The 18491-nt window shown below is 48.8% G+C and overlaps 4 protein-coding genes across 4 annotated transcripts in view; 1 reads left to right on the forward strand and 3 right to left on the reverse strand.

The window, feature by feature from the left end:
- Window positions 1-240: 240 nt before the first annotated feature.
- Window positions 241-4190, reverse strand: mat2b (methionine adenosyltransferase 2 non-catalytic beta subunit methionine). Its single transcript, XM_084474010.1, has 7 exons — window positions 3910-4190; window positions 2896-3093; window positions 2432-2546; window positions 2189-2341; window positions 1659-1855; window positions 1284-1397; window positions 241-673 (listed from the first exon to the last, which is right to left on the reverse strand). Exons 1-7 carry the CDS (start codon window positions 3955-3957, stop codon window positions 503-505), a joined length of 996 nt encoding a protein of 331 aa, XP_084330136.1. The 5' UTR covers window positions 3958-4190; the 3' UTR covers window positions 241-502.
- Window positions 4191-4552: 362 nt separating this feature from the next.
- Window positions 4553-11318, forward strand: ttc1 (tetratricopeptide repeat domain 1). Its single transcript, XM_084474526.1, has 9 exons — window positions 4553-4585; window positions 4989-5045; window positions 5480-5912; window positions 6025-6085; window positions 6453-6565; window positions 7276-7312; window positions 7570-7718; window positions 8983-9037; window positions 9143-11318. Exons 2-9 carry the CDS (start codon window positions 4990-4992, stop codon window positions 9283-9285), a joined length of 1047 nt encoding a protein of 348 aa, XP_084330652.1. The 5' UTR covers window positions 4553-4585; window position 4989; the 3' UTR covers window positions 9286-11318.
- Window positions 11319-11591: 273 nt separating this feature from the next.
- pwwp2a (PWWP domain containing 2A) lies at window positions 11592-15729 on the reverse strand (the record flags this gene model as incomplete). Its single annotated transcript, XM_084474527.1, is given in 3 exon segments — window positions 11592-13032; window positions 13034-13649; window positions 14552-15729. Coding segments are annotated over 3 exon segments (2628 nt in total). The 3' UTR covers window positions 11592-12198.
- Window positions 15730-17580: 1851 nt separating this feature from the next.
- The window catches only part of slc23a1 (solute carrier family 23 member 1), a gene marked incomplete at both ends in the record, with an annotated part of 6996 nt that continues 6085 nt past the window's right edge, over window positions 17581-18491 (reverse strand). The window contains 3 exons of the mRNA XM_084473653.1: window positions 17581-17801; window positions 18102-18197; window positions 18349-18491. The exon at window positions 18349-18491 is cut by the window's right edge and continues 1 nt beyond it. Coding sequence (XP_084329779.1) covers window positions 17581-17801; window positions 18102-18197; window positions 18349-18491 — 460 coding nt within the window. The remainder of the gene's footprint in view (window positions 17802-18101; window positions 18198-18348) is intronic.

Raw genomic sequence — 18491 nt, forward strand, 5'->3', positions numbered from 1 at the left:
GTACTTTAGGGTGATACTATATTAGTTCTTAGTAGTACTAGTACTGTAGCTGTGTCAGGTTAGCCTGGTAGATAGCATTTAACTGTGTTATAAAGTTGTGTGTTTCTGTTTATTCCAATAAAACACTTTTGCAACAAGCATAGTTATATATTACACACACATTTTATTATTATTATTATTATTATTATTATTATTATCATCATCATCATCATCTTAATCATTATCCAGTGTAGAATCATTACAGTTTAAAAATGTGAATCTGCTGTCATCTGCACCAGCTGACCTCTGGGGACCAGGTCAGCTGACCTCAGGGAACAAGGTCAGCTGACCTCTGGGGAACCAGGTCAGCTGACCTCTGGGAACCAGGTCAGCTGACCTCTGGGGACCAGGTCAGCCGACCTCAGGGGACAAAATCAGCTGCAGTCATATGCAGAAGCTGCTAGAGAAGTTCTGACATCTTAACTATCTTCAACATGGCTGATTCAGTGCACTTCTGGCTGTCTCAGTGAAAGACGGTCTGTCTCCAGCGTTTGTCCGGGAGGAAGGGCCAGAGACAGGAAGTGATGGTGTCAGAGAAGGGGCGGGGCTCCACGCCCAGACCCAGCAGCTGGAGGCGGGAACAGTCCAGCTGAGCGTTCTGTGGGCGAGAGACCCCGGGTGGTGCCTCGGTCAGCTAGAGAGAGCGAGAGAGAGTGAGAGAGAGAGTCAGAGAGGTACATTTACTCTTTACTACTGGGATAAGGAGTTTAGAAGTACTGTGGCAACCCGGCCCTTGCCAATCAAGTTGATGCAGAGCACCTGATGGCCAGTGGGAGAGCAGACCTTAAATAGCCAGCTCGAAGGTGCATTCAGGGCTCTCTTGGCTTGGGTGTGAGGAGAGACCAGCCGTTGTGGCTGTGGTGGTTCCACCCAGCGGAACCAGGCTGTGGAACCCTCCAATTATCTTTTTGTTCTTTTAAGTAAGAGATCCTTGTTTTGTATTATTAAAAGTGCCTTTGTGGCTTAAGAACTTAAGAGAATCGTGTGCTGTTTGGGACAAGACGGTTCACTCACCAAGGCGGGTTACCACAGTACATACAAATATCTATCTATCTATCTATGGTATAATATATATATATATATATTTGTTTATATATTTACTGGTTAAAGGTGTGTGTAATATACATATATTTTATATTTACTGGTATGAGATGTGTTCTGAGATGTGTTCATGTTATATATATATATTTTTTATATTATATTATTTACTGGAATTTCTGCACATACATATATTTAATACTTACTGGTATGAGGTGCGTGGAGGGCAGGTTAAAGGCCGTTGCCATGGCGACCGCCATCTGATACTTGGTCATCTGCTCCTTAGAGGAGAAGTGGAAGATACCCTGGACAGAGGCATCCTACACACACACACACACACACACACACACACACACACACACACACACACACACACACACACACACACACACACACACACACACACACACACACACACACACACACACACACACACACACACGTGATTGAAACTTGTACCCAGTAGTAGTAGCTGTAGTAGTATTAGTATAATTATTAGTGCATTACCTGTAGTAGTGTAAACTGCATTACTAGCAGTATATATGCCTGTATTAGTATTAATGGCTGTACTAGTACAGTACCTGCAGGCGTCGCTCTGCGATGTTCCTACAAACTGCTGCTACGTCGCCGGTGTAGGTAGGGAACCTTTGCTGACAGTGGTCCAGGACGCAGCTCTCTGCTGCCCCCTGCTGCACGCCTGGCCACAGCACAGTCACTGCACTCTCTGACACGCTCTCCACCTCCCCATAGAGGACGGGGACCCTGAGCACCACCGCGCCTACAATACACACAGTAAATACACCAGCACGGACCTCTCTCCACCTCCCCATAGAGGGGGGGGGAGAGAGACAGAGAGAGAGAGAGAGAGAGAGAGAGAGAGAGAGAGAGAGAGAGAGACAGAGAGAGAGACACAGAGACAGAGAGAGAGACACAGCGACACAGAGAGAGAGAGAGAGAGAGACAGACACACAGCGAGACAGATAGAGAGAGAGAGAGAGAGAGAGAGAGAGAGAGAGAGAGAGAGAGAGAGAGAGAGAGAGAGAGAGAGAGAGAGAGAGAGAGAGAGAGAGAGAGAGAGAGAGAGAGAGAGAGAGAGAGAGAGAGAGACTACCTGGGCATTGGCGGAATGTCTCTCGCTCTCCCTCCAGCTTGCTGCGTCCGTATTGGTTGAGAGGGTTGGGGGCGTCGTCTTCTCCATAAGGGGGGCGTCGCCCATCGAACACGTAGTCCGTACTGATGTACAGGAAGACAACACCTGCTGCAGCTGCACGACCAGCCAACGAGAACCGCATGAGAACCACGGCCAATCAAAACGCAGGAGGGAGCGTCACAGGCAGAGGATATGACGTCGTACCTGCTTCCTTGGCGAGCGCCCCGGTGGCGTGGACGTTGAGGTTCTCCGCCGCCTCAGGGTGGCGCTCCACAACATCTGGTCTCCGCTCGGCCGCACAGTGGACGATCACATCTGGCTGAACACCATCACACACATGTATACACTTTTAAATACATACATTACATCTATACACATGCACATATGTATATATATATATATATATATATATATATACATACACATGTATATATGGATATAAATACATATATAGGCTATAGGGACTATGCATACTGTTGGGGACAAAATCTGTTAGACTGTTAGAAAGACAGGCAGTGGCAGACAGGCAGACCGGCAGACAGGTAGACAGGCAGACCAACAGACAGGCAGACCGGCAGACAGGTAGACAGGCAGACCAACAGACAGGTAGACCGGCAGACCGAAAGACAGGTAGACAGACAGGCAAGCAGACAGGCAGACAGACAGACCTTGTGCTGGTGCAGCAGGCTCCTCACAGCCTCCTCGTCCAGTAGGTCACAGCGCAGTAACGAGCCGCGGGCCCTACTGTAGGCTGTCCCCACGGCCCTCCACCCCCCCTTCTGAAACTCAGCCAGCACCGCCCGACCGAGCAGCCCCGAGGCCCCCGTCACCAGCACCCCCGCGCCACTAGGGGCCACCACATCCTCCTGGAAAACACACAGACACACACACTTCGTGTTCACAATATGCGTGTTCATCATTATTCATCATTTTCCACCTTATTTTTTTTAGAACGGTATCTTTAGATAGCGACTATCTTTTTCAGAAATGTTTCTTTTTCATTATTGTATCTGGTTTCGTTTATCTTAATGATAACTTTGTATTTCATAACCATATCTTTTTCACACCTTTATCTTGGATTCAGCTATTGGGTTGAGTTGAAGTTCACGTTGAAGTTCTTTATTAAGTCAAGTGTGAAACAAACATGCAGTAGTCGTCATTGCTGGCAAGAAAATTCCAGTGTTCTAAGCTCACCTCTACAGTGCAGGTACTGTAAAAATAACAAGAGAGTGATAATATAACGTTGTAAATAGTTATATATATATGTAAAATAGTAGTGGGCGTGGTGGGGTGATCACAGTCCAATAATTCAAGAGTTCAATAATCTTGAATAATCTTGAGAGGGTCAATCCAAGGGTACATAATATTATAATCCAATAGTAAATACCATTTACTGAATGTATGTATGTATGTATGTATGTATGTATTTATATAATACCCATAATCTGGTATTGCAGCATGGGCAGATGCAGGGTAAACCTTCCATTTCTCTTTTAAACAAATTCAAAATCCATTTTCGTATCCAGCTAAGGATTATGACAAATGATATACTCCATACAATATCAGAACTATACTATACTATACTACTATTTGACTATATGGACAGGTTAGGCTCGATGAGTCTGATGGTCAGAGTACCTACATAGTCACTTGATTTATCATATAATAGTTAGAGTAGTTACCTTCACCAACGCCACATGTCCCGGACTGAAGGAAATCCTCGAAGCCATGGGATCACACACTCTCTGTCACTGTTCTGTAAGGGTTTAGCTTTGTGCTGCAGATCTAAACCATAAACTCTATGGTATAGTCGCTATTCTGTAGACATTAACTACGTTCAGTGGGTGTTATCCCTAAGCTCTATGGTATAGTCGCTATTCTGTAGGTTATAACTATATACTGTGGGTAAAAACAGTAACTCGGTGTATAAATCTGTGGATGGTCTTCACTCGTGAACGCCGAAGCTTCCTGGTCAGGTTGTTTTTATTCAGGTAACCAGGAAGTGGTCGGGTTGTGTTTATGATGTAACCAGGAAGTGAAAAACCCATATCAGCTCTTTACCGCAAAACGATCACAACGGTCGTAAACATGCGGTCCGCTTTAAGAAAAATACGAGCGAAAAGCGAAAAGCCCTAGAAATTAACTTCCACCAGATATATTTACTTTTGAATTACATTTAATTATTTTGTGATGCCCATCTTGCTGGTTTATATTATATCATATACCGACGGTAATACCACTCCAGAGCAGCCGTCGGCGCTGGCGGGGCGTGGGGCGTGGTCACGTCACGTCGCTATCTGGATCACGTGGAGGCGCTTTGACGTCAAACCCGGAAGCATAGCGACGCGAAGCCGCAAGGTAAAGATAGAAAATGAAAACATAATAACAGTAACGTGATATTTACAATTTATATTAATTCCTAACCTCAATGTCAATCGTTTTTTTCAACACACATACACTTCCGTTCTACTGTATTAATGTCCAGTAGAATTCTGTCGATAAGTTACAACATATTGTGTATTGAGTATCATAGTATTTCTATTATTGTAGAGAATTGTAATAGTAATGGCAGATTATATTATTGTATCTTATTATATTATATATAAGTTAGTATTATAGTATAGTATTCCAATGGTAGAGAGTGTAGTATAGGATTATAATGGCAGAGTATATTATAGTATTCTCTTTGAGGAATATTGTATCATAGTATTTCTTATGCAATTGATAAACTGTGTGTGTGTGTGTGTGTGTGTGTGCGCAGCATGGAGGAGCATAAAAGAGGAGCTGTTGGGCAGGGAGCTGTCAACACAATGTCACAGTAGGAACTACACTACACAACACAAATACAAAACACAACAAATACACACTATACTACACAACTTCACCACACAACTACTTTACCCAACGCAGATACGCAACTATACTACACAACAAATACACAACTAACTACAGAACTACATTAGACTGAACTACGAAACACAAAAACACACACACACACTTCACAAATACACTACACAACAACACAACACCAGCACTACCCCTGACTAAAGAACATTTTAATTAAACTTATGGAAATTATATGAAATACTTAGCTACAGAACATTGTAATTTATGTAAATTATATTTACAACATTAAATAGAGAACAAGGTTACCATGGGTTACTGTGGGGTAGAGAACAAGGTTTTCGGGGTCACTGTGATGTAGATTTTGATTATTTAAGGCTCTCTGATTGGTTCCTGTTTGTCTTTCAGGGACATTCGGAGGGAGAAGGAGGAGCAGGAGGAGGAAGAGGAAGAGGACTTCTATGAGTGCCAGGAAGCCCCAGGACAGGAGGAAGAGGAGGACTCTAAACAGGAAGAGGAGGGGTCTAAACATGAAGAGGAGGAGTCTAAACAGGAAGCCACTGGCCATCTAGAGGCCCCCTCTTGGACACAGAGTTGCAACAGAGAGGAGGAGGTGGTTGAAGAGGAGGAGGACGTGGCAGTAGGAGCAGAGAAGGCGGGGTTGTTAGAAGGAGCAGCTGAGGAGGCTGGTGGAGGGATGGATTCAGACTTGAAGTTAGAGGAGGAGGAGGAGGAGGAGAAGGAGGAGGAGGAGATCAAAGAGAAGGTTCAGAAAACTCTAGAGTTCGATGATGAGAAGCTGGCGGAGGCAGAGAAGGACCTCACTGAAGAGGAGAAGGAGGTTTGTGTGTGTATGTGTGTATTGACCCACACGTGTGTGTGTAATAAGTGTGTGTGTGTTTGTGTAATAAGTCTGTGTGTGTGTGTGACCAATTAGTGTGTGTGTGTTTCAGGTGAGGCGAAAGGAGAGTCTGGTTCTGAAGGAGGAAGGAAACGCTCTCTTCAAATCTGGAGGCAAGTTAAAACAGAATAAATATATGATAACAGATATTGATAACAGTATATTATATCGGCTTAGCTCAGTGTCGAGGTGTCCCTGAGCAAGACAACCTTACTGTCCCGACGAGCTGGCTGTCGCTGTGTGTGGTTGACACACCCGTCGGTGTGTGAATGTGTGTATGAACCGTAGTCGCTTTGGATAAATGATAATGATAATTAAGTGTTAATGAGTTAAAAGGGGTGGTGTTCATGAGGTAATGGTGAGGTGGTGATCATGATGTAATGGTGAGGTGGTGATCATGATGTAATGGTGAGGTGGTGATCATGATGTAATGGTGAGGTGGTGATCATGATGTAATGGAGAGCGGCTGATGTGTTTCAGAGCATTTGGAGGCGGAGCTCCGCTACACGGCAGCATTGAGGGCGTGTCCCGTGTGCTTCAGCAGAGAGCGAGCCGTTCTGTTCTCCAACCGAGCCGCTGCTTGCCTCCACCTGGTACACACCCGCTTCCTGTTAGAAACACCCACTTCCTGTCACACATACTGTACATCTTGTTAGAAACATATTCCCATCTGAAACACCATCTTCCTGTCACTGACAACCACCTACTGTTGGAAACACCATCTTCCTTTCACCGACAACCCTAACCCTAACTTTTGATTTGATTTGATTTGATTTGATTTGATTTATTTAATTGTATCAGAAATGTTTTACACACATAGACACAAAGACATCAACAAGACACAATTGAGGATACAAACACAATAAAGTCCAGGACTTATTTCCATTGTGGTCCTCACATAAAACATCAGGACAGGACAAGACAAGTCACGACAAGACACTCACAGAGTGTATTACAATCAGTAAACAAATTCAATAAAACCTAAACCATCTACATCGAACCCTAACCTAACCCATCTACATCCAACCCTAACCCATCTACATCCAACCCTAACCTTACCTTGTCTACATCTAACCCTAACCTAACCCATCTACAGCTAACCCTAACCTTACCCCGTCTACATCTAACCCTAACCTAACCCATCTACATCCAACCCTAACCTTACCCCATCTACATCTAACCCTAACCTAACCCATCTACATCTAACCCTAACCTAACCCATCTACATCTAACCCTAACCTAACCCATCTACATCTAACCCTATAGCAAATGAATGAAATTATGTCATGTGACCTCTCCTCAGGATCGCAAAGAATCTGCCATCGCAGACTGCTCTAAAGGTGTGTGTGAAGCGTGTGTATATATAGACGTGGATGTGTGTCTACATATATGTGTGTACGTTTGAGTTTTTGTGTATATGTATATATATGTGTGTGTGTTTATGTTAATATATATATATATATATATATATGTGTGTGTGTGTATATCTATATATACTGTGTGTGTGTGTATATCTATCTATATCTATATATGTATATATATATATACATATACTGTGTGTGTGTGAGCCTCCTAAGCGTGTGGTTTGTGGCTGCAGCGCTGGAGCTGGACCCTGGCTATGTGCGCGCCCTCCTGCGCCGGGCTCAGCTGTACGAGGCGTCGGAGCAGCTGGAACAAGCCCTGGTGGACTACCAGAACCTCCTGGAGGCCCAGCCAGGCCACCCGGAGGCCCGCGCAGCCTGCATGGTACCGCACACACCCGCTATAGGGTCTATAGATCTACAGATATAGATCCCATCTATAGATACACAGACCCTTCTGTAGATATACAGACCCTTCTGTAGATATACAGACCCATCTGTAGATCTACAGACCCATCTGTAGATATACAGACCCATTTATAGATATATTGCTTCATTAACACATACCCTTGTGTATCTATAGATCTATAGCTTAATAAACACACCCACATGTATCAAAACATTTTCATAGCCTTGGTGATCAGGTCGCCACGGTGATCAGGGTAATATTTTTAGATAGCTTTCTAAATACATACACATCTATTTATACCTGTTCAAAAGCAGTGTGTCGTCATTGGAACTTGCTTGGAACCGTGGGTCGTGTTTCAATGGCGTCGCCATGCAGCCGCGCTAGAACTTCCAGCCCGGCTCCAAACCTTGGCCCGCATCGCACCGCCATTACCACGCATCATATCAAACAAAGAACCAGACCTAAGCTACTCTGCCCGGCGCAACGCTCCGTGGCTCGTCTGGTGTGTGACCCGCTTTACATCAGGGCTCTGCTCTAACCGAGTCAGACTCAGGCCGAGAGAGGATCCAAAAGCCGCTGACTTCCTCTACACGGCACTAACGTCGTATTGCAGTTTTGCTCATTCCATTAGACATGTTAACCCATTAGACCGTTTCAGAAATGAAATGTATTTTTCGCGTCAGCCCTGTATAAAATGCTACATGGTAGCACAGCACCACTATTACATGGTTTGGGAAGAACCCTATAATATATTTATATATTGTTTTTATAGGCACTTTTTAGGCACCGAAAAACGTGACCCTAAAACCGTGATATGAACCGAACCGTGAATTTTGTGAACCGTTCCATCCCTAAAACATACAAATCTTTAGATAGCTATATCATACATAAATGTCTATGTCTATATATATACACTTAACATAAATGTATATGTATATATATGCGTGTTTGTGTATATACATACAGTATATATAGACAGCTATATATACATACATTTACATCTATATATAGCTATATATACATATATATACATACACATACATATCTATCTCTAGATATCTACGTACATATACATACACAGAGACACACCGTGATATCTATCTATTGATATCTATTCATACATACCGAGACATACCGTGATATCTATCTATAAATATCTATATATACACACAGAGACATACCAGGAAATGTATCAATAGATATCTATATCTCTCTCTTTCTTTCCATGTCTCTCTACCAGAGGTTACCTCGGGAGATTGAGGAGAAGAATGAGCGCCTGAAGGAGGAGATGATGGGTAACTATAGTACTACTAACTTTGAGTACTACAATAGTCCTACAGTAGGCTTACAGAAGTCCTACTGTAGTACTACAATAGTCATACAGTGTACTGTGTTTTCAGGTAAGCTGAAGGACCTGGGCAACATGTTCCTGAGACCTTTCGGTCTTTCCACCAACAACTTCCAGGTGAACCAGGACCCGGCAGGAGCCTACTCTATCAACTTCGTCCAGGGCGCCGGCAACAACAACAACAACAACACATAGCGCCATGGAAACCGTCCCACCCTAGCAACGAACAGACAGTAGCACAGAACTGGAGTGGGTGTGGGGAGTGTGTGTGCGCCTGTGTGTGTGTGCGCCTGTGACTGTGTGTGTGACTGTGTGTGTGTGCATGCATGTTTAACGGAGATATTGGAAGTCAGAATAAGAAGAGAATCCTCTCACCGTGGAGACCTGATCGCCGTGGCTACCGGATCAACATGGCGACCTGATCACCATGGCTACCTGATCACCGTGGCGACCTGATCACCGTGGTGACCTGATCACCGTGGTGACCTGATCACCGTGGCTACCTGATCACTGTGGTGACCTGATCACCGTGGCGACCTGATCACCGGGGCGACCTGATCAGCGTGGCGACCTGATCAGTGTGGCGACCTGTTCACCTTGGCTACATGTGATCAATGAGCAGACTGCGGCGTGTCGTCAGCTGATGAAACCACGGGTCCTCGAGGTGACGCAGGAACATGGCGTCTGCAGACCACGCGGACTGTCGGCGTGTGGAACAGGGCGGGACATCATGACACATGACATGTGAATGTTTGATCAGCTGCTCTTTATTCTGGATCAATAAAGACCAAATAACACAACATAGTTTAAATCTCTCTTTAAGGCAGGAGCGGGGGGGGGGCAGGGGGACAGGGGCAGTGCATTTCTCTACACTTGATGAATAGAGGGGGCGGGATTACGGTATGGATTCATTCCATCGGGTGTAAAATCGGCTGTCAATCATCCGGTCTGCTGGGTCACATGACCCGAGCAGGAGAAGGGGGGGGGGGCAAGAGTCCGTGGAGATGATCTGGTCCGCGGCGGGAGACGAGCGGAGCTCCACAAAGTGCAGTAGGAGGTGAACTCATTTACACAACGCAGGACAGTGAGTCTATGGAACGCGTCTTCAAATATTTAAAAGCATTTGATAAACCGCCTGCGTGTGTACACCACGGGGGAGACGAGAACACACACACGGAGGAGGGGGATGGAGAGACTGTTTCTATGGTAACGTCAGGAGCATCTGCTTGTAGACAGCCTGAGTGTGTGCATCTCTTTATAAATATAGTTTCTTCATTCTCACCCTAACAGTTAAATAAAAACGGGGTCAGCTGGGGCCCTCCCGCCTCCTGATTGGACCGTCAGCAACCTCAACACCAATGGCAGCCGGGATCTTCCCCCGCATCAGCAACCCTTCACCGTGGCAACGCTAGAGAGAGAAAGAGAGAGAGAGAGATAGAGTCACTGTGGAAGCACTAGTGAGGGAGGGAGTCACAATAGAACTGAGGCACTAGAAGCATCTACTCTAAACCTCTGGTTATACAAGAGACAACACCTCCCTACCTCCCCCCTCCTCCTCATCACCACATCAGCTCCTCCTCCACCTCTCCTTTTCCCCATCATCACTTCCTCCCCATCATCAGCTACCCATCCTCATCACCACCTCCTCACCTCACCCTTCATCATCATCTCATCACTTCTCCATCTCCTGCCTACATGGTACTGTTGGCCTACATGGTACTGTTATTACTGTGCTATTTTACCACACAACTACCGTACTGTGGTAAAATAGTACAGAGAATCACAGTACTACCATAGTACTGTGATACTCCATACTATTAGACCACAGTAGTACTGTTGTACTATGCTACATAACTCATCATGGCTGACTGTAAGGGATGAGTACTGAGTATTCAGAGATGACAGCATGACCTTCTCATCTGTTTGCAGGTAAGATAATCTGTTCACTAGCCACGCCCCTACCCTGGCTCTGCCCCAAATGACCACAAGGATGGAAGCTCTTTATTTTATTTATTTATTTATGTTTTTGTTGGTTTTATTTTTGTTTTAAACATCAGAAAAAGACATTTATACAATTAGTCAATCGTTGATCTGGGAGTAAACAGTACTCTTGTCTGCAAACAGATGCTCCCGGGAATAAATTAAGAACAGAACATCATCCCTCCAACATCGCTCTGTCACCTCTACCCTGGGCCACAACCCTACCCAGACCCCTACCCTACCCTAGCACTCAATCCTGGACCTCCACCCTACCATAGACCTCATACCTACCCCAGATCTCAACCCTACCCCAGACCCATACCCTGGTCCACCACCCTACCCTAGACCTCATCCCTACCCTATGGTAGACCTCAACCCTACCCTAGACCTCATCCCTACCCTAGACCTCGTCCCTACCCTAGACCTCGTCCCTAACCTACACCTCGTCCCTACCCTAGACCTCGTCACTACACTAGACCTCGTCCCTACCCTGGACCTCGTCCCTACCCTAGACCTAGTCACTACACTAGACCTCAACGCTACGGTAGACCTCAACGCTACGGTAGACCTCAACGCTACCCTAGACCTCGTCCCTACCCTACTAAACTAACCCTAGTGAAGCTCCTTCACTACCCTACCAAACTAACCCTGACCATACTAAACTAACCCTAACTTACTGGAGGAGGTGAGCTGAACTAACGTGTGGTGGGTTTTGGGTGTGAGGGGAGGTGGACTGGATTGGATCGTTTCCCAAGGTCAGAGGTCAGACAGGACGGATGTGGTCACTCCTCTAACAGGAAGATCAAGAGATGAGAACCAATCAGATCTAACGACGTGTCACAGCATTCTGGTGGGGGAGGGGGAAGGGGAAGGGGTCAGTTCTTCAGCAGAGTTCAGAGGTCAACAACCAACCCCCTTGCCCTGCCCACAAGGGGGCGGGGCCACAGGCAGAAGGCAATGGGCTGCAACTGCAACCAGGAACCAGCACTCGGAGTCTGTGTGTGAGTGTGTGTGTGCATGCCATGTTTCCTATGTTTGAGTGTGTGTGTGTGTGTGTGTGTGTGTGTGCTATGTTTGAGTGTCTGTGTGTGTGTGTGCTATGTTTGAGTCTGTGTGTGTGTGTGTGTGTCAGGCCTCCAGCTGAGTGAGCAGCGAGCGGACCCCCGGGGGGAGGGGCGTGGCGGCACGTGCCGCCTCAGTGACGGCACGGCGGTACGGGCCCCGCCTCTTCCTGTCGAAGCGGCTCTGGAAGCTCTCCAGGAAGGGCGCCAGCTGGGAGACGGGAAGGAAGGAGGTGGTGGGGGAGCCGAACCAGGCCACGCGCGCCTCCTCCTCGCGCCGGGCCCCCCCGCTGAGGGCCAGCACCTGGGCCGGCCACCAGGGGAACCCCGAGATCTTGGCCCACACGATGTCTCCCACGCACACGCCCCGCTCCGCGCCGCACCTCCTCCCGCTCCTGCTCCGCGTCTCCCCCGGGGGAGCGGCGGGGCCGTCCTCAGAGCCGGGGCCCTTGAGGGGGTCGAGGAGGAGCGAGGAGGAGGAGGAAGAGGAGGAGGAGGAGGAGGCCGGGGGCGTGGCGGGAGCTTTGAAGGCCACGCAGAGCAACAGACTGCCCCCCCGCACCTCCCCCGCCTCCTCCTGCTGCTCCTTCAACACTACGGCGACGCTAGCTACTCCTGCAGGGGAGGAGGGGGCGGGGTTAGAGGCGGGCGTGGGCGTGGCCTGCGGCGGCACGGGGGCGGGGTCGTCGGTACGATACCTTTGAGGTTTGATGCGGAGGCGGGGGGGCAGCGGGGCCCGCGGCGGGGGGCCCAGCTGCTGCAGCCGCCGGGTGAAGTGGACCTTCTGGTGCTGGGTCGCCTCCTGCAGGGCCGCCGCCCGCGTCAGGGCCCTTGCACCCCCCCCCGGGAGGGCGGGGGGGGGGGGGCCCGGCGGGGGGGAGGGGCCCGGGGGCGGGGGAGGGGCGGGGCTTCTTCAGGACGGGCCGCGTGGCCTTCAGGCGCCGGGTGGCCGGGGCCCGCAGCACGCGGCCCGAGCACGAGGGGGGCGGTGGCTTCACCTCAGTCCTCAGTTGCTTGGCGGCCGTGGAGGAGGTGGAGGTGGCGTCGGTGTGTCTCCTCCTGCGTGACGCCTCCTCTCCTCCTCCTCCACCACCACCTCCACCTCCTCCTCCTCCTCCTCCCCGCCGGGCCTCTCGCGGGGCTCCGCCCCCGCCGGTCGAGACCAGCCCCTTACACTTGTCACACAGCAGCTGGCGGGGGCGGAGCTTGATGGCGTTCATGATGGAGGTGGGCGGGTCCTCGTAGCGATAGCGCCGCTTCGGCCGCTTGATTTTGCGGGGAGGGGGCTGAGGTAAGGCCTGGTTGTAGGAGTCCCTGATGAGGAGGGGCGGGGGGTACGGGGCACCGTCCTGGAACAAGGGGGGGGGCTTGGAGGTCCGAGGGGGCGGCGGCGGCGGCGGCGTCTCGGCGATGGCACCGGCGTCTGCTTCCTGTGACGGCGGCGGCGGCGGCGCGGGCGAGGGGGCCGGCTTGCTCCTCTCAGGAAACACCGTGATGGGGATCCCGTAGGGGCCGAACCTGGGGGGACAGGGGGGGTTAATACCTCCACGGTAACACTAATCCTGACCTCAACGCACCAGCCCAGAAAAACACGGAAACACCTGAGTGTGAACAGCACTCATTGGTCCTTGGTGGTGTCTCGCTCTCATTCGTCTGAAACAAACCCTAGGCCTGACCCGCTCCACCAATCACAGGCCTGGATGCCGACCTCTGCAGAGACCAGCGCCTTGTCGCTGACCTCTGGGAGGACGGCTGCCAGACACTGCAGAGGTCTCTGAGGGGTGTGGCCCGGTCTCTGAGGGGCGACAGATCTCCACGAACGTGATGGAGCTCAAGCCTGATGCTATGCGTGCACTGTAGATCCCAGGTGATGTGTGTGCGTGTGTGTCTACGTGTACTTGCATGTGTGTGTTTGTGTACGCATGTGTACGTGTCTGCTTGTACGTATGTGTGTATGGGTATGTGTTTTAGGTGTCCAGACACGTTATCCGACAGTAATATTATAGCAAGTAATACATTATTAATTAGTATAATAATACCATGTTTAATATACATTATTAACATCCTGTAGGTTGTTATTCTCACGGTAAGAGTTCATTTAATGATCTTTTAACCAAATACGTTTTGCAATAGTTCCAAATGTGATATACTGTATAACTGTATACCTTGAAGTGTAATGTGTTGAACTGAGTGTTATTCATGAATCTAGTCTTATACCCATGTGAAGTTAAACTGCAAGAGAACAGCAGTCTACACGACAAGACAACTGTACTTTGACTAACAAGACAGCTTCTCTGCGTTTTTTGTGATATTCTGTCTAGTATTATGAACGGGGCTGTAATAAGAATCTGTTCCCAGTTCCAAGTTAAGTTAATGAAGCCTACATTAGGATCCCGCCTCATAGTAGCCCGCTACTTTACCTGCGGGACAGGTCCATCAGGACCCCCGAGAACACCTTCTCCCCTAGCCGGAAGGACACCACCAAGGCGTCGTCGATGATGTGGTCCAGGGAGACCCGAACCTCCGACCCGGCCGATAGCTGCTCGACGGATAGCGGCTCCGGTTTGGACTCTTCGTCCGGTTTGGACTCTTCATCCGGTTTGGACTGTTCGTCCGGCGTGGACTCACCATCCCGGACCTCCTGCTTTATGTCCCTGCTCTCGTCCGGACTCCGCGGAGGAGGCGAGGGACAGGACGAACCGGGTCTGGGCGAACCTGGTCTGGGCGAACCGGGTCCAGGCGAACCGGGTCCAGGCGAACCAGATCCTGGCGACTCTGCCTCGGGGACCGGGGGATTCGAAGGGGTCAGGTCGCAGTCTACTACACAGCAGGTCGGTTGGGTTCTGGAGAAACCGCCGCAGGAGGTAGAGCTGTGATCCGTGGCTGCCGGTTCTAAGTCCATTATGGTGGCGGTGCCGACGGGTGAGGCGGTCCGGTCCGGGCTTCTCCCCGGGACCGGGTCTACCCTAGCATCCTCCGTGTGCTCGGTCGGCGCGGAGGAGGAGGAGGAGGAATTGTCCGGCGGCCTCGCGTCCTCCGCGGTCAGAGAGGTGTAACTGAGGTCCGAGTCTTGGTGTACGATACGCGGCTCCGCTCGGTCCTGGTAGTAGTCGTTCGCCGTGACGTTGGTGGATGGCTCGGCGGGTTCTGCGAGGGACACGCCGGCCTCCGGGGCGGCCGGGTGGGCTGGGAACGAGAGGAGGAACACGGCGGACGGCTGGGAGTCCGTCATGACACTCCGGTACTCCACCGGCCCGGGAGAGAGCGGCTCCCCCGCCCCTCCGGATAGTGTCGGGGTGTCACTCGGGAACAGTTCGGTGTGTTCCTCGGTGTCGGTGGTCCGCGGGGGTGAGGGTGCTGTTGTTCCCGCCGCGGGCCCGACATGGCCGCATTCCTCCACCACGTCCCCATCCTCCAGCCCTCCGGGGCCAGCGAGCTCGCTCACTGCGGCGTATTCTCGCCTAACGTCAGTCGGGAGGTCTTCCCCCGAGTATATCGTCTCACCCGGACCGGGTTCCAGTGGACCCGTGTCGTCTGTTGCCGTCGCTGCGGTCGGAACCGACGCGGCTCCTGCTGGCTCTGCAGCCACGGCCGCCATTTCCCTTCCACTCTGCCGCCCGAGACTCCTCCCCTTCCCCGCTCAGCCAGACCCCGGCCCCACCCCCAGCGAGAAACGCACTTAGGATTGGCCGGCGAGCCGTTGAGCCTCTGGTGATTAGTCCAAAGCCACGTCACTCTAAGACTTCGTCATGTGAATTTACTTTTGTGATTGGCTGCGTTCGTTTGTCCCCGTGATGCTCGGACAAAACAATGATCCAAGCCCTTTGATGAAACAAAAACATTAGCGGAGAAAACCTACCTGATAACAACTTTCATATAAATACGAAATACAATATAAATAAAACAGTTAGACAAACGTAATATTCCACAAATCTAACCAACACGTAACACTTCCAGTCTACAAAAATATATTTCTAGGCTTGTTTTTCCCCCAAACAAAAGAACCAAGGAAGACATATATCCTCGGATAAGCAGGAACCATTAAACGCGCATTCTGATTACCCTAAACTCTGTCCTATACGACTTAACATGTAGTTAGTAGTTAATGTCGAACAGACGACCCCCTCTGCTCTGACCAGCAGAGTATGGGGCCCAGGGTGAGTGTGCAGGCGAGGCCGCTAGAGAGTGCCATGGAGCCGGAGCCTTTTCGTGGACGCTGGGCCCCGTGGGCCCCGTCGCTTTATATCGGATTATATGTTAGGGTTTGTAGACTTGAGTCTGCCACAGCGAGAGAAAATAAACCAGGAGAAAATAAACCAGTATAATACAAAATTACTATTTGGTCCGAAGAATTGGAAGCATTTTATCATCTTGTTGGTTGTAAAGGTTAGCCTACTGTGTCTGATTTGTTTTATGGGCAGATTTTGCACACATTTAAAGGTGTTTTTCTTAAATGTATTGTAATAAGTGTATAATCCCATGAAAATAAGAATCGTTGGTGGAATATAAATATTTCTAAGTGGAGAATGTTTATGGGGGGCTGTGAAAGTGATTTCAATGATTTCAAAGTGATTTCAGAGCCGACCAAATCAAATTCTTGACCGTCAAAAATAAACGGCACCACTCATCAGCATCACTCGCTGCTCACCTTTTCTCTCTGTCGCATTATTCTTCAGATCCCGTTGTCATGGCCACTGTCATCTTTCTTTCATTCTTTCATTCTTTCTCAGAAGCTTCCCCTCCCCAGGTCCTATATGTAAGAACCTTCTCTTCCTCCTGCCTCCTGCCTCCTGACCAGATGTACCCACCTTCTTCACTGATACTTTGTTGGCTCCTGTTAATGACCTTTGTTTCCAATTCTATTAGCCCCTTGCTGGAGTGATCTATTTCCCTATGCAGAACCCGAGGTTTGGTTTAGGAAGTATAATACGAGATGTGGCTGGCTGGCTAGCATTTTTTTATTGGTAGACTACCTGTATATCAGTCATAGGATTTGATTGTATTGATGACATTGAAATCAATCTCGATCAGCATTGATGTCCAGGGAATATTACACTCGCAGCTAGTTGAAAAGTTACGTACTACAACTTTAATGTTTCCACACATTGAAAAGTTGTTTTTATTTGTTTAAAAATATGTAAACAGTTTCCTCTTCTGGCGAATTATGGCTTGCAGCATATCATGGATGTAATGTAATAACATAATATACATAATATACTAATAAATATATTATATAATATATAATAATACTGTAACATAATGATACATACTGTATATAATATAATGGTCAATATATAATGATATATAATGATAAATATATAATAATATAATATATAGTCATAACATAATGCTCAATGTACAATAATATAATAAAATATGCTATAACATAATGCTGAATCTGTAATTATATAATATAACATAATGATGAAGATGATGTGACGCTGCCGGACTAGATCTTGGTGGCGGCCAGGGGTGGGGGGTCCCGAGCCCGGAAGCCCTGGAAGGTGGGGCTGATGGGCAGCCGGCGGAGCCAGCGCACCCGCCGCACAAGACCCATTCCTACTGGGAAGTCGTAGGAGGAGGGGCCGGGGGCGTGGTCAGGGGTGGAGCTATCCACAGGGGCGTGGCCTGCCATCTCAAAGTCCAAGAGGCCTCGCTCTTTTCTTGTGCCTGTAGAGAGAGAGAGAGAGAGAGTTTGTGATTGTGGGTGCAAACGAATGAGTGTGTGTGTGTGTGTGTGTGGGTGAGTATGTGTATCTGCATGTAAGTGTGTGTGTCTGTGTACTTTATGTGTGCGTGTGCGTGTGCATGTGCATGTGTGTGTGGCAAACAGAGATGGAGTGTGTACCAGGGACTCTGTGTGTGTGTGTGTGTGTGTGTGTGTATGTGTGTGTGTACCAGGTATAGTGTGTGTTTACCTGGTATAGTGTGAGTTTACCTGGTATAGAGTGTGTGTGTGTGTGTGTGTACCTGGTATAGTGTTGTCCAGACAAAAGGCGAGGATTCCTCCAACGAACATCTCAGTGGAGAGAAGAACAGTCAGGATGTGGTCCACCTCTGATACACCTACACACACACACACACACACACACACACACACACACACACACACACACACACACACAAACCTCAGTGCCAAACCAAAGTGACGTAATCAGCAGTGATGAGTGTGTGTGTGTGTGTGTGTGTGTGTGTGTGTGTGTGTGTGTGTGTGTACCTGTCTTGATGCTTCCTGGGTGTGTGTCCAGGTAGTTTGGTAGTGTTAGGCCAAAGAACATGGAGAAGCCGAGAACGAAGAGGTTCCTGGAGGAGTTGAGGTCCACAGACTGCAGGTTTGACAGGCCTACCGCTGTGATCATC

The sequence above is a fragment of the Micromesistius poutassou genome, assembly GCF_964030765.1.
Source record: "Micromesistius poutassou genome assembly, chromosome: 10".
Classification (NCBI taxonomy): domain Eukaryota; kingdom Metazoa; phylum Chordata; class Actinopteri; order Gadiformes; family Gadidae; genus Micromesistius; species Micromesistius poutassou.